This window comes from Ostrea edulis, chromosome 5, assembly GCF_947568905.1.
Source record: "Ostrea edulis chromosome 5, xbOstEdul1.1, whole genome shotgun sequence".
Classification (NCBI taxonomy): Eukaryota; Metazoa; Mollusca; class Bivalvia; order Ostreida; family Ostreidae; genus Ostrea; species Ostrea edulis.
In genome coordinates this window covers 56618046-56635256 of record NC_079168.1, presented here as the reverse complement: position 1 = coordinate 56635256, position 17211 = coordinate 56618046, and the positions used below count along the sequence as shown (strand labels likewise).

General features: G+C 35.7%; 2 protein-coding genes across 3 annotated transcripts in view; one reads left to right on the top strand and one right to left on the bottom strand.

Moving 5' to 3' along the window:
• Positions 1 to 956: 956 nt before the first annotated feature.
• On the top strand, positions 957 to 15407 carry LOC125649208 (hillarin-like). Of its 2 annotated transcripts, none has more exons than XM_056164867.1 (11): positions 957 to 1135; positions 1348 to 1546; positions 5979 to 6056; positions 7468 to 7542; positions 7736 to 7840; positions 8093 to 8322; positions 8447 to 9521; positions 9659 to 9830; positions 10054 to 10154; positions 10302 to 10472; positions 15241 to 15407. In XM_056164867.1, the coding sequence occupies exons 2-11, from the start codon at positions 1355 to 1357 to the stop codon at positions 15283 to 15285; spliced, it is 2244 nt and encodes a 747-aa protein (XP_056020842.1). In that variant the 5' UTR covers positions 957 to 1135; positions 1348 to 1354; the 3' UTR covers positions 15286 to 15407. The 2 variants fall into 2 exon arrangements, with proteins under 2 accessions (XP_056020842.1, XP_048732468.2); XM_048876511.2 differs by having other exon boundaries at positions 958 to 1135; positions 7736 to 7843.
• The window catches only part of LOC125649215 (heat shock factor 2-binding protein-like), a 43017-nt gene continuing 41021 nt past the window's right edge, over positions 15216 to 17211 (bottom strand). Inside the window, exon 10 of the mRNA XM_056164868.1 lies at positions 15216 to 15545. Within this exon, the coding sequence (XP_056020843.1) occupies positions 15435 to 15545 (111 nt within the window). The 3' untranslated portion in view covers positions 15216 to 15434. The remainder of the gene's footprint in view (positions 15546 to 17211) is intronic.

Below are 17211 nucleotides of genomic sequence, written 5' to 3'. Positions count from 1 at the left end.
TCTACATATGGGTACACGACTTCAGTAGTGTCTGTAATGAAAATTAATATGGAAATCCTTAACTGTTTTGCCTTTTTTCATTACTCTGAATGTTAATTTATTGATTCCAAACAAAAAATGCTACCTAAACCCCAAAATTCCAGGACTAAGGACCCACCTTAAATCGAGTCAGTTTTTATAATTATTGCGGCAGTATTTATAATTATAATAATGTCATAAATAAAGAATATTTTTCTTTTGGGGATGAAATTATAATTTGGTGTCTGAGATTCGGGACAGATTATTATTATCGCTGCGATATAATAATAATATCGGCAAATAGGGGGAAAATTTTTATTTTTGGAAGAGATTATAATTTTGGTATTTTATATAGGGAAAAATAATAATAATGTGGGGGTACCCTACGGCTTTCCATACAAGGGGTACTGAGTGCCTATTCTAACCCGGATCCCTAATTGATTATCAGAGGCGATGGGCGCTTTTCAAGGAACAATCGATTTTAAAGAACAATGGAATTTGTTCAAGGAACAATTGATTATAAAGAGCGATGGACGCTTTTCAAGGAACAATTGATACTAAGATGTGATGGACGTATTTCATGACAAGGTATAATGGGCTCTTCATGAAATGGTCTTGGGATCCCTGTAATTCTATTATTTTCATAATGGATTTGCGGAAGTATTCGCCATACTGACATCTCACAAGCCATATCGTGTATCTGTCCTTCAGTTTCTGGTGTTAGACAGCAATTGTTGTAAACATTTTGGTGGACTTTTCTGATTGTGTGAATAGAGGGTTTATATATGCGCTTTTAAATATGTCGGGTAATTACTATTTTAAGTTTTAAATATCCCGGTAAAGTTCATTGTAATTGTTCTTATTTTGTTTTAGTGCAGTGTTGATATTGGGTTACCATTAGTTTAAAGGAAAAATCAAGGTAAGACAAGACAAAATTTTTATATTTATGAAATTTCTAGAGATGAATATACATGTCGTTTGCTAATAGGCCACCATTTTTTGATTGCGTTAATCATTGAACTTGAAGTGTAGGCTCATCGAAATCAATCAAGGTAAATGATGGGGAGTTTCGTCAACGCCTCCCATCCGATTTACATGTAGGATTGTGTCAGGCCAGGTGAGAATCCCTTTTCAGGATTGCAGATATTTATAGAATTTGTCTCGCTTGGTTAGAAACTACGTCGTGTATAGATGATAATGGATTCAATCGCTACTGAATCCAAACAAATCATAGTTGCTTTCATATGATTTAAAAGATGGAGAATTTATATAAAAATCGAAGAGTCGAGCACATTGATATGGAATTTTACACTGTACTTGTTTTCCTAGGTCTAAAATGGTATCAAGAGAAATCATATTAAGGGTAGTCGGAGCAGTAGGCTTATTCTTCTTTTTGTACGTCGTTTTCAAGACCTCTCGACGCAAGAATGGCCACAAAAAACCCAAGATCAGGCATTCACAGTCACAAACGGAAAGAGTTCACAAGACATCATCTGATACTGACGATGGCTGCAACAATGGCTTGAAGGTGAAAATGTAATATATATAACTTTATCCATTACAATTTGTTCTAACCAGTACTACTATTTCATTTTGCTGTTTATTTTAAATGTATTTACAGGAGTGTGCAAACATTCACTAATGTAGATTCATCATACATATTGATAACGAAGTTACCATGCGCGTTATCTAGTTTTCAAATCATAGTTAAAGAATATGAAGATAATTCAGCACATTGTTGAAATGCTAGTTGATCTATATTACCGAGGTATCTAATGAATGTAAATAATAAAGATCAATGTATGATCAAGGCCCAGTATGGCATGTCAAACGTTGCAATCGGCCCAGTGTAGTGATATTTAAATGTTAAAATAAACTAAAAACCTTGAACCTAGTATAAGCTTCTTTCATACATTGATACCTTGTCAGAATGGATAAAAAGTATCAGGGGAATATCAAAATGACATGTTAGATCCCTTATAAGAGTTGTGGGATTGGTCGCTGATCGTTGTCTTCACTTTCCATTAGACACATCAAAGCAAAATTGTGTGTCGTCTTTTCTTCTGTGTTTAGTAAACCAGGACTGATAAACGAATTAGATAGGTTTCATGAAGAATATGTTTATGTTCTGACTGACAAAGCTTATTACAACATTGTCTTTGTTTTTAACGCCCCTCAGTAAAACTGTGTTTTTTCCTATTTCTGCTCCTCAGAAAATTATTACATTGAAACAGCTGTTAATTTATTCAATTAAACTTGATTTGTCTGTTGGTCTCAATACAACATATGCAACACAAATCAATCATTACATAAAATAGATAAATAATCATGTCTTCTAACACTACCGATAAAAAAAAAGTTGAATACTAGTAATGGAAATAAATAATGACCTTTTTGCAATTGAAATAGGGAAACATTTATGATGTCAAATTTGAGAGTTTGATAGGACATATTAGGAGTAAATTTTCCATAATTTTTAAGGTCTTAAAATTTAGAATGGAACTTAAAAAAGTGGGGGCTGGAGATCAAATTTTTAAATTATTGGCGAAAATATTGAATTTTATACAAAATTTTGAGCAAATTAATTTAAACATTTTTAAGAATCGGTGTTCTGATTGGTTACTAAATTCCAACATTTGAACTAATTTAAAGACTCAGCTACTTGTACAATAAATCATAAAACTGAAATACACGTATAGGAGTATAAAAATAGAAGATATATTGGATGAAACAGAAACTGTAATATCTCGTAGACTTAGAACTTTTTGATTAATTACGCCTCCCATCACAAAATATAGTCCCTGTAAAACCCTTTCAACATTTGAATTTACACAATTTTTTTCACCTGGATAGGGTTCATGTGTAATATGTGTGCATCAATGGGATCAGTATTGAACCAGTAAATACTTAGTTGTAGCATGAAAGCTGAAGATAACGAACAGTAATTAATCTCATAACTCCTATAAGCAATACAAAATAGATAGTTGTGCAAACACGGACCCCTGGACACACCAGAGGAGGGATCAGGTGCCTAGGAGGAGTAAGCTTCCCCTGTCGACCGGTCACACCCGCCGTGAGCCCTCTATCCTGATCAGGTAAACGGAGTTATCCTGCGCAGTTGTGCTCAAAAGCTAACTTCCTTAACAATAATCATTTGATATATCCCAGTGAACTCGAAATAAAAGACACCACAGAGTCTTTCACTTCTGATATTTTAATGAATATAGATGCTAACGACAAACTAACAACTCAACTTTATCAAAAACTGGATGAGTTCACCTTCTCCATCGTCAGCTTCCCATATCCCGTGGGAATCTGGGTTAGAATGGGTACTCAGTACCCCTTGTCGTAATAGGCGACTAAGTCATCAATGGGGCAGTCCCTCGGATGAGAACGCAAAAACTGTTGTCCCGTGTCACAGCAGGTATTGAATGATAAAGACCCCTCCCTGCTCAAAGGGCGTAAGCGTCAAGCGAAGGCCTAAATTTTGCATCCCTTCACCGGCAATGGTGACGTCTCCATATGAGTGAAAACTCTCGAGAGGGACGTTAAACAATATACAACCAAGTACCTCTATTTAGCAACATTACCTGTATATGTTGTTTATATCTCTCAACTGATTCGATACACAAGATCATATTCTGCGTGTGATCACTTTTCAAGCCGAGGCAGGTTATTGATAAATAAATTGATGTTACAAGGATTTCAATAGTCGTTTAAAATCATCATATCGCAAATGCTATGGCCATGAGTTACCATGCCTATACTGGTTTCCTAAACTTTACAAATCACATAAAACATAGATACACCGCTGAATCCAGTAAATGTTCTACCAATCCCATATCTTTGCTCCTCACGAAAATATCAACAGCTGTTAAGGAGAAACTTCATTTGTATCTCTGATTATATGCACAAGTACTCTAAAGTTAATATTGAAGAGATGTTGAAGTTCCTCATTAACGATACCTTTGTAGTCTTTGGTGATCGGGTCTTCCAAAGTCTGTTGGAAATCCATGGGCTCGAATTGTGCTCCTTTTTATTTTTTAGCTCATTTGTTTTTATTTTTATGAGTCAGAATGTATTTAAAAGCTTCTACATGAGGAAAAAAACTTGCTATGACCTTCATTTCGACATTTAGATATATTTATGTAGCAATATTCCATTATCACCTGCATGTAGTGTTTATATATCTCAACTGATTCGATAAGCAAGAGGTACTTCTGCGTATGATAAGATTTTAAATCGAGGCAGGCTAATGACAAACAAGTAGGCTACTGACACACAACCTGATGTTACAGGGGTTTCAACAGTCTTGTTTAAAGTCAGCATTTCGCAAATTCTATGGTCGTTATAACATTCTAGTTTGCCAATACAACGTATCATTGGATAAAATGCTGTCTGATCATGACTTGTTACATACCGATTGTTAGGCCGTTCGTGGTACACAGATTTTGACTGCGGATAACTCAGTTTACCTGATCAAGATATAGGACTCATGGCGGGTGTGACCGGTCGACAGGGGATGCTTACTCCTCCTAGGCACCTGATCCCTCCTCTGGTATATCCAGGGGTCCGTGTTTGCTCAATTCTCTATTGTGTATTGCTTATAGGAGTTATGAGATTCATCACTGTTTGTTATCTTCACTTTTCATCGACGACATTTTGTCTATTAACAATAATCATATTCGTTTATATATCGATTCGATATATCCCAGTGAACTCGAAATAAATGACATCACAGGGTCTTCAACGTCTGTTTCATACTTAGATATATATTGGACATAGATGTTAACGGCATACTACATATGTAAAACTCAAATTTATGACAAAGTGGATGATTTCAGTTTCTCTATTGTCAACTTCTCATATCTATGTAGCAATATTCCACTATCATCTGTATATGGTATTTATTCGATGCGCAAGAAATTGTTCTACGTATGATCAGTTTTTAAATCGAGACAATTGTTACAAGGGTTTAAAGTCAGGATTTTGAATATTCTATGGTTGATTTAACGATCTAGTTTGCCAATACAACCTGTTCTTTCCTTTTTGGTTTAAAGCTGTCTGACGTGGTTCATATGTTTGGTCGTTCGTTACACACTGATTTTGACTACGGATAGCTCCGTTTACTTGATCAAGATATAGGGCTCACGGCGGTGATCGATTGACAGGGATGCTTACTCACTCTGGGCACTGATCCCACCTCTAGTATATCAGGGGGTCCGTGTTTGCCCAACTCTCTATTTTGTATTCCTTATAGGAGTTATGAGATTGATCATTGTTTGTTATCTTCACCTTTTCTTGCATGTATATTGATCCTTAGTAGAAATATAAAAATCACAATCATGAATGTAAGTAACTAAAACCATAGGATTGTCATAGGTATTAGTAAAGTTTGGTTTTTAGAAGAAAATGGCATGCTTTTTTACTTTTCAATTTTCATACTCGTCAATCTTTGGTCAAAAATGTAGGAAATATGGCAGTTTCATTACAATTGGCAGTGACCTTCATGCAAATTTGGAACATGTCATTTGATAAAATTTCGAGATATACACGATGTGGTTTGTTAGATATCGATCTACAATAGCGGCATTCATAGATTACAAATAAATCATTTTATGAGTCATATTCTTTGATGGACATGCCGTTAATGCAGTTCTTGCAAAAAATTGCTAAAAGTGTACATTTAAAAGAAGACAAGTACTTAAAGTGTAGTCTCAAAGATGTGTCTTCTTGTGAATTCGTATCTTATATACATCCTGATCAAGATATAGGGCTCACGGCGGATGTGACCGATCGGAAGGGGATGCTTACTCCTCCTGGACACCTGATCCCATCTCTGGTATTCCCAGGGGTCCGTGTTTGCATAACTTTTTATTTTATATTCCTTGTGGGAGTTTTGAGATTGATCACTGTTCGTTATCTTCGCCTTTCATATATCCTAATTTTTGTATCCTTAGAGAGCAGAAGATAAATGTTCGCAGACAGAACCCCCCACAAAACTTACAGATGCCTTCCCAAATGAGTTCTCCAGCAAGGTAACGAACAATTATTTGGATTTTGTTACAATGATAGAGGAACACTTTTCCGTTTCGTATTTGCTGCAATATATGAATTGATGACTGTATATTCATATTCTCACTTGTAAGTCAGACAGTCGCACACTCTTAAGTCCGACGTGTATGTGTGGGTATACTGCATGGACCACTGAAGTTCTCGCCTACAAAACCTGCATGGTTGGATCTATGATATGATATAATTCTTAATTTAAAAATGAGAGGACAAAAATGATGCACCAGATACATTTATATAATGTATATTGTAATTTATCCTAGTTTTATTGCTAAAATGAGAGAAAATACAGATATGAACCCTTAATTAAATAAAATACGGACTTAAATCTTTGTGACAAATGAGGTCATTATACAAAGTACATGTATGTGATTCAGTGACAAAATCGTCATGTGTTTATCAGATCATTTCTTGAAGTTTCCACAAAGCTTTTTGCCTAAATCTATATATCATTTGACTCGCTCAATGTCATTTGTTAAATCAGCAGGGTGTTATATGTCATAAAACTAGATTCCCTATCAGTATCATAACATATATTTTGAAAATAAAATAGACTGTCTAGCACATATACATAAATTAAATATTCACTGATAATCCAGAAATTTTTATTAGCACATGTGTCGGGTAAATCATGGTGCATTTTATTTCCGTAAGCATATCAATAATCATATTCTTATGGATTACTTCTCATAAAACGTCTAACAATGAAATATCCAGCAACTCCTATGACTGGACTGCTCGGTCCAACATCGAATTTAATGGAACGTTTGACGACATTGCATCGATCAAGGTGGCTGAGCGGATTTAGTACGCCTGGTGTGTCCGGGGGTCCGTGTTTGCTCTTCTCTCTGTTTTGAGCGGATTTAGTATGCCTGGTGTGTCCGGGGGTCCGTATTTGTTGTTCTCGTTTGGCTGAGCGCATTTAGTACGTCTGGTGTGTCCGGGGGTCCGTGTTTGTTGTTCTCTCTGTTTTGAGCGGATGTAGTGCGTCTGGTGTGTCCGGGGGTCCGTGTTTGTTGTTCTCTCTGTTTTGAGCGGATGTGGTACGTCTGGTGTGTCCGGGGGTCCGTGTTTGCTCTTCTCTCTGTTTTGTATCGTTTATAGGAGTTATGAGATCGATCACTGTTCACTAAGATGTTTATCGATGGAGACTCAAAGGTTGTACATGGGTATAACAAACTATTTATTCACTAGGTCTCGGGCAACATGTGTTTTGTTTGACCCTCGCACAAAAATGTAGTTTGCCTCAGATAAACAAAACATTGCTGCCCTCGACTTGTCATTAAATGTATATTATGATTCGACATCAGTAAATGATGAACAATATAAATTAGAATATAATACGATGAAATATATGACCTTGTCTTTCTATGTTAGAGAACAAAAGAGAAATGCTCGCAAACAGAATCTCCAAATTACATCGAATCCACTCTCCAAAAGGAGTTAAGCAAGGTATTAAAACATGTTTAATTTTCTATTTTAGATTTATATGAAATATTTTATCTACATATAAAATGTTGAATTGTAACAAAATAAGGGTAGTTGAAATGGTTAACTTTCGGATATCTTATCCTTGTTCTAACTTGCAGGTTGATATTTTGTTTTATTTTCTGTTCTGTCTGACCTTTGTTGATCTCATTTGCAGGATGACGTCATAGAGGGATATCCTCCCCCAAAACCACCGGATGGCACCAAATCTGAAATTTTTTCAACTCGAAAATTTTCCGAATTGAAGCAAAATGCTCTCAAGGTGGTGCGTCAATTGTTTATGTTCTGTAGAATAAATAAGATTGATTTGTATGGCCTCTTTGACCTTGGCATAACTTTTGAACGGATAATGCTAGGGCTTTCATATTTCCCTCATGTATTCTTTGTGACAAGACCTGTCTTTTTGTACCAGAGTCACTTTGTTGTCATCAAAGTTTTGTTGGGGGCATCAGTGCTTCATAAACATATCTTGTTGATATTATAATTATATAAACACATTTCTAAACAATTACAGATTCCCATAACAGAATTACAGAGTTATGAATCTCTGCTAAATCACCTCTGCGGAAGTTTGAAATCAGACCTAGATCGTGTCTACGCAATTTTCTGTTGGATTGTTAACCAACGACTACCGGTAATAAATGATGTTAAACATATCCCAAACACAGAATCGCCTGAAAGTTTCCTATATCGCATTGTGCAAAGGAAGGGTACTTTTGCTGAACTTATGTGTAAAATGTGCAGGTATTGTAAATGACTTGTTTTCTTCAAAATTTGAACCTTTCATCTACACCTTGTTTCAACTTTTCATGTGAAACAAAAGTGAAGAAAAAATGTTGAATTTTCAAATATCCTCTTCCTTTTGTAGACATATTAATATTCCCTGTGTCGTAATCCACGGCTTTGAAAAAGATTTGAGATATGATGGCGAGGCAATGCAGAGGGAATATCATAAAAATACATGGAACGTTGTGTATTTAGAGAAGAACTGGAGATTTGTTCACTGTCACTGGGCATCAAAATTGATAAGGGTATATCCTTATGAAAAACTGGTAGGCGAGCAAAAAGAAAGTTGGTCGAATAACTTAATTCCAGCTATGCATGATTTCTATTTTTTAACCGACCCATCAATTTATATTTATAAGTTTCGTCCTTTGGATGACCGTTGGCAACTTTTAAATGAGACCGTCAGCCAAGCAAAATTTGAGTCTCTTTCATACCTGCAACCAGCTTTCCACATTCTCAAACTGGAGCTGGTAGAGAGGGATATCGATTGCATTGTGCCTATATCTGAGACCTTTACTTTGAAAATCAGAATCCCTCCCCACTGGCTTGGTAAGCTATTCTTTGATTACAGAATATATCGCTTGCAAATATGTGAAGACGATTTTGAACAGCCGGACTTGAAGCGGTATTCTCTCCACTATATCATCGACGATATTGCTTTTTTCGAAATTCGGTTTCCTCCGATGGCTGTTGGGGAATACAACCTTCAGATATATTGTAATATTCACTCTGATAACATGTCGCCAGACCTCGTTTGTAAATTCAAAATACTCTGCGAGAAAGGACTGGATTCCATAGCTCATATCCCCATCGATTCTCGAGTTGGATTTGGTAGTTCTTCAGCGTACCCCAGCAAGCATGGTGTAGAAGCACTATCGCACACCAATGGTCTATATCCTTGGGTTGACAACGACATGGAATTTAATTTCACATGTCCCAAAAGTAGTGATGCAAAAGCCTTGCTGAAGAAAATTGGTGGTGATGATGACAAAGACTTTGGGAAGTATGTCAACACTGAAAAGAAAGACAACATTGTTAAGGTTATTGTGTATCCCCCCGCTCAGGAACAAGGAGAATTCGTTTTAAAGATATTGATTTCGGATCCAGAAGCTTCTGAATTTGTGAATGTTTATAACTATCTGCTAGAGAGAACAGAGGTAAAATATATTTTGCAATTGATAACTTCATTTTTTCGACGCCGTTTTTAAAAGCAATATTCGTAAATATCCAAACCTCTATGGGCCACTTTTTTGAAAATGTGAGCATATTTTAATTCATTTTCTGTTCCCTATAGTCCCAAATCCAACGGAAGGCAAGGGAAAACCTGTTGAAGTTACTAAGGATGGACAATGTTAAATCTGTAGAAATTCGGAAGGCTAAAGAAGAATTCCTAAATAATAAGGGGAAGGATTTGGGGGAGGTAGAAAAAGCGGATCGGAAAATCCATCACTTATCACTTAAAGGAGGTACATGTACTATCAATAGAATATTGATTTAGTCTTGCAATGAACAATATGGTACTTTTGATTTTATTCTTATAATATTCCTTTTCCAAATATAATGCTTTTGGATAAATAATATTTCTTAATTCACTTGATGTCAGTTGTTTTTATACTAATTCTAAATATTCTTATATTTTAAGAACAATTTTTCATAACTCAACAGATATTCATTTTATTTACCTTGCAGCTTTAGAAGAATTGCGAAGTTATCGCAACCCGCCACTTTCCGTAGTTACTATTCTGCATGCAACGTATATTCTGCCTGGACGGAACGAGAAGGATATTTTGGTGATACATTTCTTTCATATGATTTACTTATACTCATCTTAGTGGTTTTTGTATACAGGTACTGAATCCATTTTGTCATTCTGCCAGAGACAATGAGAGTATTTAACCTTGAAGTCAGAACTTCCAATTTCATTTTTTCGTGTCTAGGAATGGAGGCATCAGAGAAAACTTCTTTGCAATATAGAAGTAACCCTGAATGATTTTGAAGTAAGACATGTTTCATGCAAGTGTTTAACAACAGTGAAGGAAACATTGAAAGACATGGATCAAACTAAAGCTGAAAATGCCAGTGCAGCAGCGGCTAGACTTTATGAGTGGGTAAGTACATGTACTTTTTTTCAGTTTTCATCCGTTGTAATCAGATAATATAAAGGTGCATGTACGCATTTCTATATTATCTGATTACAGCGGATTAAAACCAAAAATTTCAACTTATCCATAACTACTAGTTATTATGAAAATTTACCCATGCATTTAAAAAAAAAAAAGTATAAATACATGCATGCATAGATTGATATAGATCATCAGGGCGTCAATTTACCCCTAGGCAATAATATCACTTAGGTTCGAATTTATTATGAAAGAGTAAATGTGTTGAATTTTAAATATAAGGTACCCAAGTTCAACGATGAAAAATCCCTAAACCAAATGGTAAATAATTCTACTCTGTATTCTCACTTATTAATGCATATCGAAAATCTATTTCCAAATTCCGTATATGTTTCCGAGATACGCAGTTTTAAATCAATTCAGAAAGTTGCCGATTATTTTTTATTCGAAAGTTACCAAAGCTCTGACAATGTGCCACTAAACAGAATGTTGTTCAACATTAAATATCATTTTTAAGTTGAATTCCTTATCCCGAATTCATAAACTGAAGTAATAGGCTTCAAGTGACTGAAAATCGAGGACTTTATTGAATTATAAAAACGTCAAACACGTGGTTGGTGCCGATGAATGGCTGCAAAATTTAGGCCTATGTTCGGCGCTTACGGCCTTTCAGCAGGAGGGGATCTTTATCATGCCACACTTACTGTGCCACGAAGCCTCAGATTTTATGGTCTCATCCGAAGGACCGTCCCATTTAGTCGCCTCTTACGACAAGCAATGGGTACTGAGGACCTAATCAAACACGTATGTTAATGTGGTTTCGATAAAAATAGACATAGTAAGAGTTGTTCATAAAAGCAATCCCGTGGAGATCCGGGTTAGAACAGGTCCTCAGTAACCATTGCTTGTCGTAAGAAGCGACTGAATGGGGTGGTCCTTTTTTTAGGGGTTCGAGTTTTGTTTGAGCTATTTTATTCTCAAATCCTCATAAACTTGTGTGCATAGCAGCTGGAAATCATCATTTATGCAAGATATGATATAAGTATTTGTACCCACAGCGTGTGAACGAAAATCTTATTTGCGTCTTGCTGTACGTAAATGTAGGAGTTCAACAAAGGGAAACAACTATAGTGAGCAGCTCGTAAATTGTGTATTAGCTGAGAAACGTTTAAACATGCATGTCTCCCTGTGGCAGTGCATACCACATCCTCCAGGGTGATAGTATCTAGCAACGAGAAGCATTACTTGACAACGGATTGGTTGTTTGATGTACGTTCAGTCGAGCATTTTTCACTCATATTGATACGTCACCAGCGATAGGTGAAGTTCCACAAAATTTAGACATATACATGGCGCTCAGGGCCTTAGCAGTGAGGATTTTTCACGTGCCAACGCCTGCCGTGTCCTCCGTTTTCAAGGTCCAATCCAAAACACCCGTAATAGTTTTAAATGCCGAGCATCTGGCGTAGTCCTAAGCAATCACTACCTATATTTACGTCCTAGTTTCCACGCGGGCATGGCACGAGCGGGGCCTAAACTCATGACCTCTTTGTTACGAAGCGAACGCTCTACCACAGAATTGTCGTGACCAGTTTTGACATAGGCGTTTTTATGTAAATAGTTCCTTTTTCTCTAGTCGAGAAAAAAAAATCTTGGATGTAGGTCTTAGATTACAAATATTTGCAAGGTAAAATTCTAAATCGCCTACAACGTATTGTCGACAATCTATTTGCCGTCATTTATATTTCTTTTTTATGTTAAGTGTGGTATGTTTTATATAAATACATACAGTTTTGGTTGAATAAAACGTTTTATTCATGAAATAGCTGCTTCAATTTGATGTAAACAGAAAATTATGGAGACTTGAAAACGGTTTAGATTTGCGACTAGAGAGAGAAATGGAACGCACATCTTAGAGGCGATTGTCAAATCATAAGCCTATTTTTTCAATGGCAGCTTTGGTACTACTGGTAATTCGGTATAAATGTATATAGTTTTTCGTTTTGTTTGTTTTCTTTTTGTATCATAATGTGTAAACTGTGGGCGACGCCATTGTTCTTGTGATGTGACACATATAGATGCAACACATATAGTGACATATTATATCCGATTACCATGGGGATCCCGGTTAGAATAGGCCCTTAGTACCCCTTGCTTGTCGTAAGAGCCGACTATATGTAAATGTGGCTGTCCTTCAGATGAGACCGAAAAAAACCTGAGGTATCGTGTCACATCATGTAATTAATGGTGACGTCCCTATATGAGTGAAAGATTCTCCACAGGAATGTTAAACAATATACAATCATTATAACAGAGTAGACTTTTCGCGTCTTGACGGAAAAGGCAGATGTTCCATTTGGTAGGTGAGGGTAACAAATTATAAAAATACCACACACGTCAAATCGATGCTCGTACGGTTCGCCAAAAATGTGGTCGAATAAAGACTTGTTCATTAAAAGAAGAAAAAACCCACCAATAATCCGCAGTCTGCCAGGTTCTATAGTAATTATATAACTCACTCCATTTGTTTGGGATAAATAATACCTGCCTTATTAATATACCCGCGCATTCTAGGCTGGGGATATTTTTTTCATTTCATTGTTTTTGTCTTTGATATCTTTACAAGTTGCAATGATAGGCAACGCGCCTTAGTTGTAAACAATGCACGTACGAATACGGAACTAATTGATTTTTAATACGTCAATTTCAACGGCTGGGAATTACGACAGAATTAAATAAAATGTAAATATAAACGTTAGCGCTTCATGAACCAAGTCGGCGTGAAACATCACAGTCCATATCCTCATGCGTTATCAAAAATGAAATGCATTCTCAAATGTTATCAGTTAAATTTCCCGTTTCCACTCCAGACCATTACCGTATTTGTGATAAGATAAAATTACTATCAATGTAAGATGAGATATCATATTCATATATACGTAAACATATAAAAATCGGATATTCAGTAGCGCCTGAAAATGGATCGAGAGAAGAAAACCGTGAAAAAATAACCATCAACGATTTCAAAGCCGTATATACAGGGTTCGTGTTTGAATTCCATTGATGACATTGTGCTTAAAATAAAGACAGTAATCACAAACATGCCAATAGGAAAAAAAAGTTTTATTTTATAAGATTGTATGTTACCAAAGAAATACGTGTACATGTATTTCGAAAAAAAAAAATGATTTAAGGTATGCGTAAACAGAATAACAATTATGATAGCCACAACCAGTGGAGCATATAAAAGGTGAAGATAACGAACAGTGATCAATCTCATACCGCGTATAAGGAATATAAAATAGAGAGTTGGGCAAACACGGACCCCATGACATACCAGAGGTGGGATCAGTTGCCTAGAATGAGTAAGCATCCCCTGTCAACCGGTCACACCTACCCTGAGCCCCATATCTTGATCAGGTAAACAGAATAATCCGCAGTCAAATCAGTGTGCCAAGAACGGCCTAACCATCGATATGAAAAACGTCAGACAGCATTTGAACCAATGTATTTTAAGGTTGTATTGGCAAACTATATCATTATAACGACCATATAATTTGCGAAATGCTTACTTTAAACCCGTTGAAACGTTGAAACCCCTGTAACATCAACTTGTTTCTCAGGAGCTTGTCTCGATTTAAAAACTGATCATATGCAGAACAAGCTTTTGTGTATCGAATCAGTTGAGAGATATAAACTCCATAATGCAGATAATAATGAAATATTGCTACAAAGATATGGGGAGTTGACGATGGAGAACCTGAAATAATCCCATTAGTTATAAAGTTAAGTTGTTAGTTTGCCGTTAATATTTATTTTCAATAAAATATCTAAGTACGAAGAAGATATGGAGGCCTCTGTGTTGTCTTTTATTTTGAGTTCACAGGGATATATTAAATCGACATATGAATGAAAATGATTATTGTTAATAGATTATTTCGTCGATATATCTAAATGTCGAGTTGAAGGCCATAGCAAGAGATTTTTTTCTTCTCATGTAGCTTTTGAATAAACTCTATTTGATAAGAATATAAAAACAGTTTAGCTAGCAAAGGAGCACAATTTGTGCCCATTGGTATTCCAACAGACTGTTGGAAGACCTGATCATCAAAGACTACAAAGATATTGTCAATGTAGAACTCCAGCATATGTTTTATTTCAACTTCAGAGTACTTGTGCGTGGAATCACAGTGGTGTTTAAGAAAGTTATTTTTGTATGACTGATCACTAGATACTAATATTTCCTTTTTCCAATTTTTGTTGAAGTAACTGTCTGTTATTGCATAAAGTGTAGTATTTAATTTATCGTGAGGAATGGTCGTGTAAAGTATTGACAAGTCATACGTTTTGATGTTGTTGATTTGAGATAAGTTTTATGATTTCAAATTTACTAAAAGTTCTTTAGAATGATTAAGAATCCACATTTGATTTACACCACTTCTGAACATTGGCTGAATGTACATATATTTGTAAATCTTTCAAGTAATTCTGTAACAAATGCCATGAGGGGAGAATATGCTTATTTGTATTTGATTTATTGATGAAGTTATAGATTTACACGTTGATTTTGGCAGTTGTAACTTGAATCATACAATCAATGCAGAAATATTTTAAATTTGAATTTTTTAACTGATCGATCGAACATTTGTAAATGCAAGAGAACAGTATTGGGACATTTCACAAAGCATTAGATCTTTTTCGTTGAAGTATTTAGTAAAAAAAATTCGTAAGTAAAACAAGTTTCTTTTATTTTCAGGCAACAAGTGTAATCCGTAAAATCGAGGAACAAAACAGTGAATGAAACTAAAAGTCCAAATCAGATACGTGTATGACAATTACGAACGAACTGTTCACACTGTATATATCAGATATGTGTAGCTTTTTAAATTAGTTTTTAACATCAAAATATAGTTTTCAAAGCCGTGGTCTCATTATGTTGTACGTGAAGGATCACTGCTGGTGTCTGACGTGGTTTTGGATGTCTGAGAAGATCTCCTTGGCCAGTTCTCTGATTTCTTTGTTTTTGTCACTCTGGAACTCCTGCAACACGGACTGGGGCAACTGAAAGACATTTTTGATATTTCTAGAACAGCTAAAACATTCAACTTTCATATAAAATTGATACACACACACACACACACACACACACACACACAGAGAGAGAGAGAGAGAGAGAGAGAGAGAGAGAGAGAGAGAGAATTTGGAAAAGGGTGAATAATTGAAAATTTTCAAAGTCTAAGGACAATTACGTTGATGAAAATAAGTCATTCGACATGAAACTCGAACTTGATCTGTACGTCATCAACATAAAGAAAAAGAAATAATGTCTGATATTATAGTACATTATCTTCAAGAACAGCAATTAAAAAAAAAGTCCGGAAACCTGACTTTGAAACAGAATGACGGATGGAGAGGGCCCCGATCATTTCCTCGCGGGGACATAAAAATTGTTCTGGTATAAACATAGTTACATAAACTTAAAACTAACCAATGCTTACTTTAATAGCAGATCCTACTAAAAAAAAAAACAGTAAGAAGTATTTAAAGTCGTTAGGGATTTGTTATCAAGAACTTAATTACAAGGAATTCTAAATATTGATATCATTGTTTAAATCAAGAATTCAAATTCCTGATTAATAAATAAATCTTGACATCAAGCATTATCTATAAAAGGGACCCTAACTATTAAATTATATTAATACTTTTCTGATACAAAGGATCTAGCTGCAGATGATGTGTAGCTCTCTGGGAAATATTGGGACAAACCAGTTCGGTTCGCATGGGGCTTTAATGAATGTTTGGACCGCTGGCAATACTATCACGTGGGTTCCAATTTACTCTTACTCTTTATTAGTAAATTCGAACTCAAGCGATATAATTGCCTGTGGTTTGGACACAAGTGTAGTGAGAAAATATGTTGGGAATTGTTTTCATATTTTAATTTTTGAGACAGCGATGCAGGAATATAGCGATATACTCAATCTTGCGCACTAAAAAAAAAAGAAAGAAAAAGATTTCCACCCAGAATCCTCTGTTGAAGATTTCTTTCGTCATTTGGTATTGTAATAATTGACAATTTTTCAGTCTCAATCACTCATTTGTTTTGTTCAGATTTTTAATGACAGCAAAAACGAACTACGGTGAGCAGAGAGTTTTGGGTAATAGAAGCTGATAAACATAAAAAAGATTGTGCAGTAAATCGATGGTTTTATAAGGGCTGTATCTGTGGCTCTCAGGTCAGGCCCAATATTTTTCCAGAGAGCTACAGATCTGCAGCTACAAAGGATCATGCATGCATCTACTGATATAGAGATGTCCAAGGTAAACAATTGAAGTTTATAATGCAAATTACAAATGATCAAATCTTTTTTATTTATGCTAACGTTATCTTTCAGCAAGACCAGGGGTGGATCCAGGAATTGCGGTGGGGGCGCAAGTTTATGAGGCAGGGGGTCTGGGGCCGCCTTAAGGCCCTAAATGGGTCCAGGGTGAAGCCCTATGGGGGGAGCAGGGGGCGAAGCTCCCGTATTTTACAGATTTTATAGGGCTTCAAATATATCTCCTCTGCAGTAATTTTTACTATTTTCTGTCATTTTTGATAGAGGGAAATCAATAAAATGACGCAAAGGGTTTTTGAAAAAAATGTAAGATCTCCCAATAAAAGTCATTCGATAAATCAAAAGATTTTGTCATTTATTGCTCTGAGAGTGGAAGAAATTGTTTCTTT

Coding starts and splice junctions, on each gene's coding strand:
- LOC125649208 (XM_048876511.2), top strand. CDS start 1,355: ATGGTATCAAGAGAAATCATATTAAGGGTAGTCGGAGCAGTAGGCTTA. Junction 9,522..9,658: donor ATCTGCTAGAGAGAACAGAG/GTAAAATATATT, acceptor TGTTCCCTATAG/TCCCAAATCCAACGGAAGGC. Junction 10,155..10,301: donor GGAACGAGAAGGATATTTTG/GTGATACATTTC, acceptor TTTCGTGTCTAG/GAATGGAGGCATCAGAGAAA.